The sequence below is a fragment of the Meriones unguiculatus genome, chromosome 7, assembly GCF_030254825.1.
Source record: "Meriones unguiculatus strain TT.TT164.6M chromosome 7, Bangor_MerUng_6.1, whole genome shotgun sequence".
Classification (NCBI taxonomy): Eukaryota; Metazoa; Chordata; class Mammalia; order Rodentia; family Muridae; genus Meriones; species Meriones unguiculatus.
In genome coordinates this window covers 80,339,871-80,357,894 of record NC_083355.1, presented here as the reverse complement: position 1 = coordinate 80,357,894, position 18,024 = coordinate 80,339,871, and the positions used below count along the sequence as shown (strand labels likewise).

General features: G+C 37.7%; 1 protein-coding gene across 1 annotated transcript in view; it reads right to left on the bottom strand.

Moving 5' to 3' along the window:
* The window catches only part of Mnat1 (MNAT1 component of CDK activating kinase), a 154,854-nt gene that overhangs the window by 80,195 nt on the left and 56,635 nt on the right, over nt 1–18,024 (bottom strand). Inside the window, exons 4-6 of the mRNA XM_021647256.2 lie at nt 17,308–17,411; nt 13,668–13,808; nt 5,309–5,434 (exon numbers count right to left, since the gene is read on the bottom strand). Coding sequence (XP_021502931.1) covers nt 5,309–5,434; nt 13,668–13,808; nt 17,308–17,411 — 371 coding nt within the window. The remainder of the gene's footprint in view (nt 1–5,308; nt 5,435–13,667; nt 13,809–17,307; nt 17,412–18,024) is intronic.

Sequence of the window (18,024 nt, the reverse complement as noted above, 5' to 3'; positions counted from 1 at the left end):
CCTCATAAAACAAAAAACAAACAAATAAAAAAAAGTATCTGCACACCCCTGTTTACTGCAGCACTATGCTCTGTGGCCAAGACAGCCAATCAGCTTGCATGTCCACCAACAGAAAAACAGATTTTAAAAAAATGTGGTTAATATTTACAGTAGGATATCAGTTGTAAATATAAATGGAATTCTGTCTCTCAGCAGCATGAATGGAACAAGAGGATATTATGTAGCTGATCCAATCCATGCAGAGTGTAGTTAGCAGAGGCTGAAGGGAGCAGAGGTGGAAAGAGAACGGTTAACAAATACAAGGTACAGTTGTAGAGGAATACAAATTTCTAATGTTCTACTGCACGAACGTACCTATAGCCAAGCGGAATGGGCTCTGAATGGAAATACCACTTATTCTGACTTAGTCATTCTACTAAAATTATATAAATTATATTATACTGTTTTTACAATTATATAAATTATAATATGTAATATATAAATTATATATATATATCACAAAATGAAAAGTAATGGCAAATAAGTTTGCAAAGAGATGATAAAAATCATAAAACTGGAGGAAATTAAAAAACCATACTGAGATGCCACTAATACCTATTCAACACAGCTAAGATACATTTTAAACTCACAATACTGACCGCTAGTAAGGATACCACTCACGGAACTCACAGGATGAGAAACAGTATGAAGCTTCTCCCCTCAAAGCATCTATAACCTATTAACTAGCATACATTTCAACACACGAAGTAAGTAATTTTAAGAATCCAAGAGTAGCTGTGTGGAAGCTGAAAATAAAAGATGTATGAAAAGAAAAAAAGAAAAAGATGCATATTTGCAGACCAAAGCTGGTATCTGGAGGTTGGTAAACGACGGCTCTGTCAAGGAAAGGTGGCTTGCCACCAACCCTGCTGACCCGGGGCCACCCTCAAAACTCACATGGGGGAGAAAGAACCAACTGCTGTGAGCTGTCTTCTGTCCCCACATGAGAGAACTCTGTAGCACTCAGAGCATGAAGGCACCACAAACACAGAAATAAGCCTTTCCTCTACAGCTTTGCCTTTCGGCACATGCTAAACATGATTAAAAACAAATGAAAAGAAAGAGCTTCCACCAGAGGGGAGAGGAGGAAGGGAGGGCCAGACAGAGAAAGATCTGCACAGCACACTCCCCACCCCAAGATAATTAGATAACAGTGGGCACCTCTCCTAGCCAACAACCATGGGGATTCAGCAATGGTGCTCTCGGGGAATCTGCTCTGTAGAACTTGGTATGTCTGTGAGTCTTCGACACTGATACCTATCTGTTAACATTAAAGTCTTGCCTTAATGGCAAGGAAACACTACAGGGAAAATGGTTAAAGCTCTCCATGCTATCCTATTCATCTCTCATGAGAAGGAATGCTGCTGGGCCAACTCTGGCTCAATTTCCTACTCTCTTCAAGGAAACACATTACACCGACGAAGATTTCCCTCCTGTTATCTTTATTATAATATATTTGTTAAGCAATGATTGTTCTTCAAAAAAAAATTCAAAGCTGGTCTAAACAAACATAGTTATGCCTTAATATCTGTGAGGTATTGATTTTAGCAAAATCCAAGGGCATTCAAGGCCCTAAAATAAAATGGCACATCTCCCAGTGAATGGCGGTGAGGGTAGATTCATGGCTACTGCATGGCCCTAAGCAGTGGGTGCTCGGCCATAAATAAGGCATTTCTAGAATCTCCTCTGAGACTCAGTAAACACAGCAGAAGAGGAGGCAAAAAGTAAAGAGAAAAACAAGAAAAAATGGCCATGAAATGCCATCTTTCGCTCAAAGTTCTCACTAAAAACCAAATACAATTAATTCTTTTTAAACTAAAGCTGGTGTTTTCACAAGCATTTAAGAACATCCCAAGCACAGTATTCCATAAAGACAAAGAAGCTTCAAAGTATATACATATCTTTAGACTCCATTAATAGTAACATAGTGTAGAATGTTCATTTACTCTTCTAGAACATTTCATTAAACCCTGGCATATTTTTAGTGTTAGGATTGCAGTGCTTATATGCCAAACATTGAAATAAACATTTAAAGAGTTTAACAGTATAAAATAATAGGGTGTTGGTAAAAAAAAAAAAAAGATACTTTAGATTGGACCATCAAAATTTCAGTGTGGCTGAGAGCAGTAGCTCCCTCCTATAATCAACACACTTGAGAGGTGGAGATAAAGGTTCAAATTAAGATCATCTTCCACTATATAGAGAGTTCAAGGTCACCTTGGGCTACTTAAGATGCTCTCTCAAACACTGAAGGTGGGAAAAGGTCCCCGTGAATTAAGTATAACGAGCAAGCATGGTAGGAGAAACATTGTTAAATGTGCTTTTCGTTTGTAAAAAGGTTACTTCTTACACAGACATTTTTAGTTCCTCTGCTGGGATTTTTGCATGGCTAATTCATTTTCATCATAAACTTATTAGTACAAATGTCACTTTCTCAGATATGAGAAGAATGAATGATTAACGTTCTGATTTTATTCTAGGAAAATTGGAGAGACAATAAAATATTAAGCAAGAAAGTTATCAAATTTTAAAATGTTGTTTATTTATTAAAATCTATTCATTTGGGGGAGCATCCAAAAAGTTTATTAAGTAGACCATAAGGTGCTCAGAATAGAGAGCAACTGATAGCAACTAGCCTAGAATGGATGAGATAAAGACAAGTAAATGAAGTCCAGATAAATTCTAAAATAGAGACAATCATTGAGATACTCAAGTTACTGTAGGCAGCAGGTGGGGAAAAAATGAGCTTGCGAGAAACTTAGATGATCTGTGTCTTCTACTTAGACTGTCACCCCTGATTATATAGACTATGAAAGAAAGATAACTATATAGCATCTGCTGCATAGTTGCTCAAACTAATGTAGTATGAGAAGGAACAGTCTGTGTGTTTTACAGTCAGAATACTGTATCTAGTTAAAATGCACGTGGTAACATTTTTGAGCCATTCTCTGTTGCATTCCCATCATGCTCTGCTTTCAACTGAGGACAGAGAGACTTATGGGTATTTGGCTATTTTGTGTCATCTAAGCACTAGACTAAATCCAGAAAGTGACTAGACTAGTCTTTCAGCTAATTTATCTACCTCAACTTCTGCATGCCCTTAAGAATAGCTTTGAAACACTTACTCATGAGCATACAATGACAAATGTCAACCAAAAAGCTACAAACCCCATCCTCTTAAGTTTCAATGGCAGAGTAGATTCTTAATACTTGCAGTCTATATAACTCACTAGGAGTTTTAATGATTTTCTTTAAGATACACTTTGATACAATTCTGGTCAACTGTCTATTCATCTGTTCAACATCCTAGTTTCTAAGCAAGAGTTATGAAACGCTTATTATCTGATAATTATAGATGAAAGAAATAAGAAAGGTAAACTAATAATTTAAATACTGGGACAGTGGTGATACAAGAAAAAAAATGTTACAGAAAACATAGCAAGCAATAAAATAGCAAGCAAGAAATTCTATTAGCTAAGAATCTAAAATGATATTAGACAATAAAACCATTTCACAACAAGCAATGAGTCTGTAAGTTTTAATTGGTGAAGCTTTCTGTTTTAAAGCGAAACATTTTTTTTTTCAATGCAGTTTATTCAGGAACATTGAACAATCCTCGGACCCCGGGGAAAGCCAGCCCACAGCTTAAATAGCCTCTGGGTAGCCAACTCAGGCGTGCCACGGGGGCAATGCAGATAGGTCCACATACATGGAAGCAAGCCAGATCCTCAAACATTTTAAGAAAAAAGGGTAAAAATATAAAAATTCTGCATAGCAACTGTATTAATAAATGCTAGACATACACAGAATATATTATAGCTCATATATACTATATTATGAAAACAAAAATATTAAACAATACTGCAGAATTCTAATTTTATTTCATACTTACAGAATACTTTATAAATGTCAAGCAGAAGTTAAAGAACACAATATTTAATCCTCAGAGCAATCTTATAAAGAGGCAAATGACTTTATAGATGAAGAGAATGGAAGCAGAGAAACTGGGCAAGCTCATGTATCAATAAAGTTAGAAGAACATTTAAATGCATGTCTAATTCCACTCAGTATATAAACACAAAATATAAACTTTTATGGACAAATGATAACAGTCATCTGAATAATCAACTCACGCTATCACTGATAACAGTTATCTTTTTACTGAGAGCTTATCATCAGCCAGGCATGATGTTGGTCATTTTTCTCACATCATTTTTCTTTAACATCCTTGGTAATATGAAACACTTATTGTCATTGACATTTTACAGATAGAGGGGACAAACCTGATTCCACAGTTCAAATCTTTAACCACAATTTCACCATGTACAATACTTTATATTACTTTAATGAAACTTTTAAAATATACTTAATCATTCGAAAACTTTATATATTATAGCTATATCATAAGACGCTGGATCAAAACACATAAAAATTACTATAACAATGTAAATAAGTCACAGGCCAGTGAGATGATTAAGTGACTTAGTGCCAAACTTGATGACTGAAACTTGATCCCCAGAATCTACGTGATTAAAGCAGACTCAACTCCTACAAGATGCCCTCTAACCTTCACACATGGACCCTGACACACACATGTCCAGACACACACAGATATACACATACAATAAGTACATGTATTTAGAAAGTTACAAAAAATAAAATTAATAATTCTTGCACAACCACAGCAAAAAAAAAAACCCTCATAAACATACCCTTATTTTAAGAATGGTTAGCTTAAACAATGTTTTAATTCAAATCAGTCTATCCTTAAAGAGTATAGAATCTACAAATGGCTTTAATACATTTTTGAAATACATTTATGTAGAAAAAAACCTGTCTGCAGGGAAGTATAAATTAATCAACTACTCTATTTCATACCAGCAGATAAATAGTTCCCTAACCATATTTATGCCTTCTCAATGAAGAAATGTTCATGTACGATTACAAGTTTACATAACAGGAAAAGCAGCCCTAGGACGCAGCTCGGTGAAACAGCACTTGTCTAACATGCACAAGACACTGAGTCTCATCTCCACACACAGCCGACACCACACCAATCCATGTCACGCTGAAAACACTGTTCTGCATCCTTTGAAAAGTATTACTTTTCACCTTTCTTACACTATGTGTCATATTTCCAGACATCTAACTTAGAACATACCTGTCCTTAAACAGCTAACCCACTTATTTTACCAGAGAAATTACCGAAGAATTGAAAAGCACAGTCCTGAGAAATCTCTTTCAAATAAACAATTAAAATAAGACTTGCCATTTTAATGCCCGTGGAAAATGTCACTGGCTTCATGGATCTGGGCTTCTCTAACTGCATTTCCAGCTGGGTAGATCTGTCTTTATGCTGAGCCAAGAGCAGAGCAACAGGGAGGTCAGAGCTCTCCTGCAAGAAATTCAATATGAAACTTAAGATGGAAAGAATAAAATGCAACAACACTTTCAAACTATGCCTCTATAAACATTTGATATCAACCTAAATATTCACTTTATATAGAACACTTTACAAAAGAATATTAACATTCCATAATAAGAAAAGGCTGCTGTCGACTCATAAATCAAAATAACCTGCAAACAAGTATTTTATAAAAGCCACATTAAAGACAATATAATAGGGTCCTATTTCATCTAGCCACCAACTCATTTATTAAAGAAAGGCTAATCACAAAAAGAGCAGATCAGAGATTTATCTGAGACACATTCTTTTCACTCAGAGTTCAGGCCATTTGAAATGTTTCCCATTAGATTTCACCTAAGGCTGTTTGCAAGTAATCTTTGTTGTTTTGAACAATGGAACTATTGTAAGCACCACCACATGCAGACTTATTTATTTTATCCTTTATTTTTACATTTTAAATCACATTTTAATCAAGTAACGAAATAAAAAATGTTTAATATCACACACTGATACTACCCAGGACCTTTATTTATACAAATCTGTACATACTCCTGTTTTGAGCAGCAAAGTACTTATCCTAACATGATCCTAATAGAGAGACTGTTATTTATCCTGTTGAACGTGAAGCACTGACGTGTTTGAGGTACTGTAAAACTAATGTCTAAACTAAATGGTACCTAGGCTTTTACCTTTCTGAGCTGTCAGTAAATAAGAACCCAGAAACACATTCAGAGAAAGGATCCACCTTTCCCATACAAGAGTATATATTCTGAATGTAGACACAAAGATAAAAAATAACCAAAACAAAACAAAACCCACCATTCTTCTGTCTCTCACACTACAGTTATGTGTGAAAGGCTACACAGAAAGCTAAAGGCCAGCCTGGGCAACTTATTGAGGTCATCTAAAAATAAAAAATAGAGAAAGGGACGCAGCTCAGTGATGCCGTGCTGGGCCTAACATATCTGAAACTGAGGTGCCCTCCCCAGGGCCACCAGAGAGAGTACTGAGTATTAGGAAGAGCAGTCACCCAGCATTTAATCCTCAAGAAACTCCCTGGTTATCATCTCATAATGAAAACATTACAACAAATTCTCATTTTTCTTCCAAATTGAACCCATTAATAATTTTTAGGCACAAATGTGGCTGACTAACACATTTAAAATAAATGTTTTAAAATTTCAGCATAGAAGCAGTAACAGGCAGCTCAATTCAACAGAAAATAAAGATGCATATCAAGACTCAGGGTTTTTGTTTTTGTTTTTGAGAATTTAAAAGAATACTTTCATTTTTCTCTGCCATGGAAAATTTCTCCCACAGCTCAGTAGATGTAGCAGCTAAATTATAAAGATGTGCTACATTGCTTTGCTTAGAGGTGTAGGAAGAAGCAAAACATTGTCCCCAACATAAGCATTTTAATTGCATTTCTCTCTCCCTCCCCTCTTTCCTTTTTCTCTCTCTCTTTCCCATTTTGTGTATTTGTGTGTGTGTGTGTGTGTGTGTATATATGTGTGCATGTGTGTGTATGTGTGTATGGGTGTCTACACATGTCACAGAGCATGTACAAAAGTCAAAGGACAAAGTGCAGGAGCTGATTCTCTCCTTCACTAGAATATTAAGATTTTTATAACACAGCAGGGCATAAAAATACAGACTTTAATATGTAGTAGGAAAAATTAGAAGTTCTAGGCCAGCCTTGGCTACACAGTGAGTTCAGGGCCAGCCTGGACTACATGAGATCCTGTCTTAAAAAACAAAACCAAAATTACATTATAACAACATAATTTTTTCAAGAGCAGTATCACAAAAATTAAAACATATAAGGTCACAAATTTCTTTATAAAACAGATCCTAAACCTGGGTTTAGCCATAATAAAGATGAATAAGAAACAATATCAGAAGAGTCATCAATACCTTTCACTTCATGTTCCACAACAAAGCATTTGTACTGCATTGTTGCGCATTCCTGGAACAATCTGAAATCTCCTTTAGGAATTTTGTAAAACTGTAACATTAAAGAAGACTTTAAATGAGCTATAGCCAAAAATATCTTTTTAAATAACCTTTTCATGTGCAAAACTACAAAAAGAAAAAAAAGAAATATTCTTGGCTAAAAAGTTAAACTATAATTGGGCAGGAAAGACTGCCTGCCCAAAAACCTGGAGACCTGAGTTTATACTCAAAACACATATAAAGACAGAGGAATAAACCAACTCCACATTAATGTCCAAACACACACATCAGGTACTCATATTCATACATATTAATTAATGTTTTAAAATTATATCAAGGGCTGGAGAGATGATGACTCAGTGGTTAAAAGCACTTGCGGTTCAACCAGAGGACCTGACTTTCAGAACTAAACATTTTCATTTACTTTTTTTTTTATTTTATTTTTTTTATTAATTAGAGTTTATTCACTTTGTATCCCAGCTGCAGCCCCCTCTGTGGCCCCGCCCAATACCACTCTCCCTCCCTCTTCTCCTCCCAATCCCCTCCCCAAGTTCACTGATAAGAGAGATCTTCCATCTCTTCCCTCTGATCCTAGCTCTCAGGTCTCATCAGGACTGGCTGCATTGTCTTCCTTTGTGGCCTGGCAAGGCTGCTCCCCCCTCAGGGGGAGGGGATTAAAGAGCCAGCCACTGAGTTCATGTCAGAGACAGCTCCTGTTCCCATTACTAGGATACCCACTTATACACTTATACACTAAGCTGCCATGGGCAGGGGTTTTAGGTTATCTCCATGCATGGTCCTTGGTTAGAGTATTAGTCTCAGAAAAGACCCCTGTGCCCAGATTTTTTTGGTTTTGTTGGTTTCCTTGTAGAGCTCCTGTCCCTTCCAGGTCTTTCATCTCCCCCTTCTTTCATAAGATTCCCTGCACTCTGCCAAAAGTTTGGCTATGAGTTTCAGCATTTGTTTTGATATCCTGCTGGGTACAGTCTTTCAGAGGCCATCTGTGGAGGGCTCCTGTCCTGTTCTCTGTTTTCTTCCTCTTCCAACATACATCCTACTTGCCTTTCTGAATGAGGATTGATCATCTTACCCAGGGTCCTTCTTCTTGCTTACCTTCTTTAGGTGTACAGATTTTACTATGTTTATCCTATATTATATGTCTAATATCCACTTATAAGTGAGCAGATATCACGTGTGTCTTTCTGCACCACACTCAGGATGATCTTTTCTACTTCCCACCATTTGCCTGCAAATTCCATGATTTCCTTGTTTTTAATTGCTGAGTAGTATTACATTGTGTAAATGTACCACAATTTCTGTTTCCATTCCTCAGATGGGGGACAACTAGGTTGTTTCCAGATTCTGGCTATTACAAACAAAACTGCTACAAACCTAGTTGAGCAAATGTCCTTGTTGTATACTTGAGCATCTTTCGGATATATGCCTAGGAGTGCTATAGCTGGATCTTGAGAAAGCATTATTCCTAATTGTCTGAAAAGAGCCAGATTGATTTCCAATGTGGTTGTACAAGTTTACATTCCCACCAGCAATGGAGGAGGTTTCCCTTTTCTCCACATCCTCTCTAGCATGTGTTGTCACTTGAGTTTGTGATCTTAGCCATTCTGATGGGTGTAAGGTGAAATCTAAGGGTCATTTTGGTTTGCATTTTCCTGATAACCAAAGGACGTTGAGCATTACTTTAAGTGTTTCTCTGCCATTAGATATTCCTCTATTGAGAATTCTCTGTATCCCATTTTTTAATTGGATTACTTGGTTTGTTGCTGTTTAACTTCTTGAGTTCTTTATATATCTTTATATATTAGCCCTCTGTCAGATATAGGGTTGGTGAAGATCCTTTCCCAGTCTGTAGGCCGTTGTTTTGTTCTGACGACAGTGTCCTTTGCTTTACAGAAGCTTTTCAGTTTTGCGAGGTCCCATTTATTGATTGTTGCTCTTTCATTTAAAAAGTGTAAGCCTTAGCCTTTAAAGAGTGAACTATATGACTAGCCCAAGGACTTATGTTGGTTCCCAGCACCCACTCCAGGCTTCTCAAACTGCCTATAACTCCAGCTCCAAGGCATCCATTCTCTGGCCTCTGAGAATACCTGCACTCACATGCATACACCCATACACGGATACACTCACATTTATTTATTCTAAAGAGCAAAATTCCATATATAAAAGCAAGACAATGGAATGGGAAGTATGGCTCACCAGGTAGGAGTGCTTGCTGCTCTTTCAGGGAACCCAGCACTTACATTAGGCAGCTAACCCAAACACACAGAGTTTCTCTTTCTCTCTCTCTCTCTCTCTCTCTCTCTCTCTCTCTCTCTCTCTCTCTCACTGTTTTTTAATGTATTAAAGCAAAACGTGTTCACTTTTTAAAAAGTTGCTAACCAAGACCAGTTTACTATAATCCTAGTATCTCATTCACAGTAAAAGGACCTGAATGCTTGCATGTCTTTTTTTAATATTTATTTATTATTTATACAGTATTCTGCCTGCATGTGTGTCTGTAGGCCAGAAGAAGGCACCAGATCACATTACAGGTGGTTATGAGTCACCATGTGGTTGCTGGGAATTGAACTCAGGACCTTTGGAAGAACAGCCAGTGCTCTTAACCTCTGAGCCATCTCTCCAGCCCCTTGCATGTCTTAATACTGAAAATTTGTAAAACCTAAGCATTCTAGGTATTTCACTTTAATATCAAGCCACAGAATACACTTTAAAACTATCACTTCTATTTTAGAACTCAAAATTTTGGAGCCTTGAATGCCTTTATGAGTGTTAAAACAAAATTCAGCATAGGCTCTCATGATAAACATAGCTCTAGAGTAGAACAAGCCTGTGAAACAAGCTTGGGGAATACAGAGCATGCAGGTCTAGTTTTGGAGTTACTTCTCTGTTCTGGGCATTGCATTCCACCTTGGAAGGCTGCAGAGCCCATAGTAATTGCCTAAAGGCACACTGCTTAATATTTAAAGAAATTTTAATAAGACTGCCTGTAATACTCATTAAAAGCTTTATAATGACCATTTTTAAAGATTATTTTAACTGACTTTAAGCAAGCCATCTGGCAAACAATATTCCTAATAAGAATCAGCTACTGCATTTGACAACAGCATTAACTCATAAAATTTAAGACATAAATGGAACAGAATTTTCAAACAGGAATATAAAAAGATTTAATAACAGAGAACCTGATTAAAAATCTTTTTCCAAACTATTAAGAAATTGAATTTACAGTTAGGATTAAAATAAATGGACTTTCGGCCAACATTATGGCAAACGCTAAGCCATAAACCTTCAGACCGTAACATTAAACCCCGTCACATACAGTATAATGTGCTGCCAGTGCTTCTCAGATGGTTCAAAAGTGACTTTGGGCACAAAGACCAAACTCAAAAACAGGGGGAAAAAAAAACAAAAAACCTCCAATTAGTTCTCCTTGCATAAGTGTTGTTCAGGGAACATTTCAAAAGCTAAATCTTTTAGACATACTTATAGATGTCTACGCTAGCTTTCCTTTTTTATAAAAACAACTCAAAAGCACAGAAATATATATATATTTTTCACTTCATTAGTACAGGTCAATCACGATAAGAAAAATTTAACTCAGTTACTCAAGGGTTAAAAGTAACAAAAAATTAATAAAGATTAAAAGAATCTATAAAAACAAATTTAAAATTTAAATCAAAAACCAAACTGCAGCGGCATTATAACCTACTATCTACTGATTAATTGTAGTAACGAATACAGTGAATTACTAAGAATTATTTAAGCACCACGTTACATGGTTTAAAGAGTGAGTAAACTCTGTGCGGTAATGACTTGCAGGTGAAGAAAACAGGAAGCAAGAGGAGGGAACTCACAGGACCCGTATTAACTCCAGATCACACAAATATACAGCACAGGCAAGAGTGTCTTACTTCCTGCCTCACTGCATTTGAGGGGAGCTTGACGGCCCCGCAGCTCAGTGAGACAGCAGGGCGCAGTGCTCCTGAGGTCTAAAAGGTCTTGCAAGCCCAGCTGCTACAAAGAACTAATGGAGAGACTGCGCTTGGGAAGAGCTGAAGTATTCTTCCAGCTCAGATGCTGCCTGCTCGAGTTCAGAGGCAAATTCACATTCTATTCACAGAAAGTGGGGAAAGGTTTTTAACTACAGTTTATCTATTTTGTATGAGTACATATGCATGTGCCATGGAGCACACACACGTAGAGGTCAGAGGGCAACTTGTGATAGTCAGTTCTCTCCTTCCACCAAGTGGGTTCTGAGGCTTGAACTCAGGCTGTCAGCCTTGGCAGCAAGCACCTTTACCTGCCAGAGCATTTCATCAGCCCTAGATAGGCATTTATGATAAGTGCTTTCTGTCTAATCCTCACTAATCCTCTTATTCCTAATTTCCTTATTTTCTTACCTACATCTAATTTAAGACATAATCTTCCTTTTCATTTTACAAGTAATTCATTAACTAGCTTAAAATGCTTTTTGAAGAAAGGCATAACAGAAAATACATTTACATTTATTCCAATATAGAATAACAACACAGCAATTAAGAAATGGAAGCATGACAATACTGAAGAAATGCCTCATAAAAATGAATATGTGAAGACAGAATGAAAAAGTAAGAATGCAGACTTTCCCAGAGAGAAACATTTTCTAGCTTGTGATGTCACCAGCATCACAAAGGGTTATAATACATATAAATAATAAAGGATCAATTCCATGAACCACTTCTCTGCCCACAGTCACTACTGCTATGTTAACAAAGTTGAATACAGAGCCAAAAGTATTAGTATTCTAATAACACATTTCACCCAACTATGCTACTTTTCATGCAGAAATATGGCATGTAGTCACCATATTTCAGCACATCATGAACGAATTCAAAACTAGCTTGTTGGGAAACCATTAAGGGAAAATGCTCGTAAGCTTAGAGACACATAAGCAATCTATTGAGTATTATTTTTATATATGTCAATCATAATGTTACTCTCATCTGAAAATGAAGATAGACAAAAACTAAGAAGGGGAAGGAGGAAGAGGAAAAGGGGAGAGGGTAGTGGGGGCAGAGGAAGAAAGAGGAAGAGAGAAGGAGGAGAGGAAGGACAGGAATGCAATACAACAGAGCTTCACTTTGACAGCCTTCTTTAAGGCCCACTAATGTGTCGTATCCACAAGCATCTTCGTAGCTTAGGATGAATCACTTTAAATCCTTTATAGAAATTGGAAAGATATAAAGGGGGGCATGTGACAATCATAAAAATTATAATTAAAGTCACTGTCATGATCCTATCTCTTAACTCTCATTGGGGTGGAAACTGGGTATCAAGTTAACATACACTACAGCAAATTCTATGAACTCATACATTTTTTGAGCCGATACTATAGAAGAAGTGGTCAAACTGACCTACAAAGGGGCAGAATCTACACCCTATCCCCCGAGACACAGCAGCTTCTTTCACTGATGAGGAGGTGTGCTTGTGCCAGTTTGCAGCAAAACCTTCAAACTATCCACTGTCTACTTCTTTACTCTTAGAATATCCCTGCAGCTCTGGGCTGTACAAGATGTCCAACTACACAACTTCAGAAGTCACATGGGCAGCACGGAGACACTCCAGAGGACAGGATTTCAAAAGCCCGCTTGAATTGTTGTTTTTTTTGTTATTGTTGTTTGTTTTGTTTTGTTTAGATAGGGTCTTACTATGTAGCCCTAGCTGTCCTAGAACTCACTCTGTAGACCAGGCTGGCCTCAAACTCAAGAGATCCGTCTGCCTCTGCCTCGGCCTCTGCCTCCTGAGTGCTAGGATTAAAGGTGAGTGCCACCACACCCACTTGACTCACAGAACTGTAAACATATATGGAATGAGAAGATAGGTCTTACTATTCACCAATATATATGATGACATCAATAACTATCAGAAGCAAAAGCGAAATTTGCTCAGCAGGTAAAGCCTCTGACCTGCCTTGGTAGCCCAAATACCTGAGTTCACTGCTCAGAACCCAGGTAAAGGCTGAAGAAGAAAACCAAATCTAACAACATTGTTTCTGATCCCCCCACACACATCGCGGTAGGCACATGCTCTACAACCCATCCCAATCCTTGAACACAACAATAATAAATAAAAATTTTAAAACTTTTAATATATTAGAAAAAAAAACAAAGTCAACTACAACAGGAATACTCTGAACTTCCATTAAATGCCATTATTTAGCAACGCACATGGGAAAATTAATTTCTACGTGGTAATTAGCATTAACACTTACCAGCTCATCTAAAAAGGCCTGCTTGTTCTTCCTTTTCAGAATCTGCTGCAGCTCCTCTTCCTTTTGTATAAACAGTCTTCGTTGCTCACTTTCTTGTCGTTCTACCTCCAAAGCTTCCTCCAGTTCCTCCTGTTCCCGCGTCTAAACAGAAATTTACATAAGGAATGGAATGAATTGACCAACCCATAGCAATCCTATGCGGTACTCTCCTGCTTTATTTACTGGAAACAAAGAGCAAATGAATCACCTCACTTTAATAATGTAACAATTCTATACGGAACAAACTAGGATAGTAGTTATTTCATGCGAGCACATACCACCCCAGAGGACAAGCACCAAACCAAGTACACTAAGCTCTGAAGCAGAAATGGAATAACTAGTTCATACTGGGTGGAGGGTGGGGTTGGGTGATCATTTTAGACAACTTAAAGTCATTCAATTTATAGAACTTAACACAGATTTTCTTTTTCAGTTCATGTATTAGGCAAATTCAAGGAGAAAGAGGAGCTGCACACTCCTGCACTATAACCTCCTTATGTGCAAAATTAAACAAGGTCACTGTATTCCTTGTTCTGATGATAGCAAACCCACACCACAGGTGAACTCATTTTCAAAGCTTTTCAGTTTACTCTCTCTTTTTCGTTCCCTTTAACTCAGCTGCTAAGTGTTGTATTTCTCCTAACCATTTTTACCAATTCTACAATCCACAGAACTAAAGAAGCTAGGTAACAAGAAACACCCTAGGGAGAATGCTTAATTCTCATTCAGAAGGGCAAACAGAACAGACACCAGAAATGGTTGAAGACGGTGTGAACAGGACAGGAGCCTACCATAGATGTTCCTCTGGAAAACTCCATCCAGCAGGAGATTGAAGCAGATGCTGAGACTCACAGCCAAACTCTGGGCAGAGGGTGGAAAGTCTTATGGAAGAGTTGGGGAGATAGAAGGACTCAGAGGGGACAGGAGCTCCACAAGAAGACCAACAGAGTCAACAAATCTGGGCACAGAGGGCCTGCAGAGACCGATGCACCAACCAAGGACCATAAATGGAGAGGCTCTAGGCCCCCTGCACAGATGTAGCCCATAGGCAGCTCAGTTTCCATGTGAGCCCCCTAGTAAGGGGAGAAGTGGCTGGCTCTTTGAGGGGGAGCAGTTTTACCAGGCTACAAAGGAAGACAATGCAGCCCGTCCTGATGAAGCCTGATAGGCTAGAGTCAGACTGAAGGGGAGGAGGGCTACCCCTATCAGTGGACTGGGGGAGGGGCATGGGAGGAGATGAGGGAGGGAGGGTGGGATTGGGAGGGACATAGGGAGGCTGCTACAGCTGGGATACAAAGTGAATAAACTGTAATTAATATAAAAAAAAGAAAATGATGAAGAATTAGTACTACTGCTGTTAGTAAAATAAATGTATCTGTCAATGAAAAAAATTAAAAATAAAATAAAATACAACCCTGACAAAAAATTCTAAAAATAATAAAAGAATAACTTATGGGTGTAGTTTCCAAAGAATTAAATAATCATTACGCTTAAGAAAAAAAGAAGTTTAATGTGATACTGTCAAAATGCTTTTTGCTACAGTAATGTGGATATCCTCTTAAATACACGCATTTATAACAGTACAGCTGTATTTCTAACATAAATTTCAGTTAAATCCCTTGCAACTATAACTGGTTTTAAAGGAGGATAGTTTTTTAAAAGTATTATAAGAAACCTCCACACTGACTTCCATAAGGGGCTGCATCAAAGGATCCTGCTATTACTCCTCTTGGGTCTATACTCAAAGGACTCAACATTTATTTGAAAGATACCTGATAATCTATGATCATTTCTGCTCTATTTACAATAGCCAGGAAATAGAAACAGCCTAGATGTCCAGATGAACAGATAATGAAAGTATAGAAACATTTACAACTATTATGAAAAATTAGGAAAAAGGGGCACAAGCCTTTCATCCCAGCATTCAGAAGGCAGAGGCAGGTGATCTGTGAGAGTTTAAGACCAGCCTGGTCTTCACAGAGAGTTCCAGGACAGCCCAGGCCACAAAGAGAGACTCTGTCTCAACACCAAAGAAAGGTAAAATTTGCAGGTAAATGGTTGAAACTGGAAACAATCATTTTGAGTGAGGTACTCCAAGCCTAGAAAGATGTCATGTTATCTCTCCTCTGTGGATATTAGCTTTGAATCTTCAGATGTATGTTTCATTTGTAATGCCACAAAAGTCAGTACATTGCTAAGGGACCACAGGGAGGGCCTTCCAAAGGTGAGGACTGAGACTGCTCTGGCATAAGGATCAAAAGGGAATAATGGAATAGGAATCGTTAAACTGGGAGCAGATGGGAGGATAAAGAAGGTATAATGGAGAGGAATAAATAACGCTAAAGACTTTTCAAAAACCTACTACTACAGAAACTTTCTAAAATATAAAATAGACATACACAAAGTTAAAATTAAGTTATGCTATAACAGGCAATAATGTGCCTAATAAACTTGAGAGGCTAACAAATTTTTAAGAAGCCCAATGCCAGGCATGAGTTACTTCTTTTGGAATTATTAGCCAGTGAGGCCCCATAAACATCCAAACATCAGAGGCTATTATCAATACTCCTGGTTATCTACTAGAATTTGATAGGGAAAAGAAACATACTTGAGTCCCATAACCTGGTAAAATTCAGGCCAGCTTGGAACTACAACCTTTATCCCTATATCTAGCTTTTATGGTGCCAGAGGTGCTATGGATGCTACCAGAAGAGAAAAGTAATCATCAGTCTTACTCGGCTGTGACCTCTGTGAGCTACAACTGCTCTAGACAGAATACCCACTGGTGTAACAGTGGCACAAACCTCATGAGAGTGACCAACCACTTTTTCCACGGGATGAAATTCATACTTGGCACCACAGTTTAACTTGTGGCTAGACAGGTAATAGGCCTAGAGAGAATCTACTACTATTACGTGACTAAACAGATATACTGCTAAACCATCTCTTAATGACTTAGTGTTATGCTCAAAGAGTAATGCTTCTATCAACCCTAACTTGAGAAACTTCTCTTTGCAGTAGATAGTAATTAACAGTGATCCACAACAGGCCAAGGTGCAGAAACTAGGAAACTGCAGAATGCTCAGTCCTAAAGAAAACTGCACAGCCCTCCCAAGGCTGAGGGATCAACGGAGAAGAGGCTAAGAGCCTGGGGCAGTAGATGACTATCAGGAAGCATCAGAGTAGCTGCACAGATGACCTCATAGCAATTTCAACAACATGCACAAAACCTGTCTGAGCCCAAGCCAGACCACATGGAGAGAAAGTTGGTCACACAGTCCCACCCCTAGCCATGGAGCTACTGGAAATCAATAGCTGCTGGGAGAGGGACAAAGAACCTTTCTCTAAGAGAAAAATAGCTCCTAGCAAGTCAACCACTCTCCAGAATATTTGAGTAGCACAAATTTCTTTTGAAAGATGTTTTTTAAAGGGCACAAAGATGTAGGGCAGAAAGGGGTAAATTGAGGAAGATTGAAAAGAGTGAGAGTGAATATAATGGGAACACACTGTATGAAATACTCAAAGAACTAATAAAATCATTTTAAATATTATGTGAACCTTTTGTTACTCATACAAAAGAAGGAAATACTTGATAACCAACCAGCTTTAACTTATTTTTCTGAATGACATCTTTGTTTTCCTTTTGATATATTTCCATTTTCTTTTTAGTGTTCTCCAAATCCACATTGTTGGTCAAGTTGAAGACTATAACAGAAAGGAAAAAATGTGATGAGATGGTTTTAATATAAATCTTAAAGTGATTATAAAAGCCAAAGATTAAGTATTTTGACTTCTTACTCATTGAATTAACAGTCTTTAAGGTTGTATTTGTGTATTTTAATCATCTCTCTATCTTATTGGGTCATTCATGACTACCTTTAACCCCAGATCCAAGAGTATCTGTTAATCTCTGCCCTCTATTGACACCAGCACTTACTGGGGGGACACACACAGACACCCATACAAACTTAAAATTAATAAAAACAAATCAAGACTAACTGACCTATACTGTAAACATCTATGTAATACAGTCTCTTATCTAATAATCTCACTTAGTCTAATCCATACATGGCAGATAGAGGATTGTGTTTTTTACATTTATTAAATGGTGTGTGTGTGCGTGTGTGTTCCACAGAATGTGTGTGATGGTCAGAGGATAACTTGTGAGTGTCAGTTATCTCCTTCCATCCTGTGGTTTCCAGGAGTGGAACATGGGTCATCAGGTTTACAGCAGTACCTTTACTGCTCTCAGTCCCAGATGTGGTCTAAAGCTAACAAATAGCTTAGCCAAGGTATATGGTTAGCAATCATTGGGACC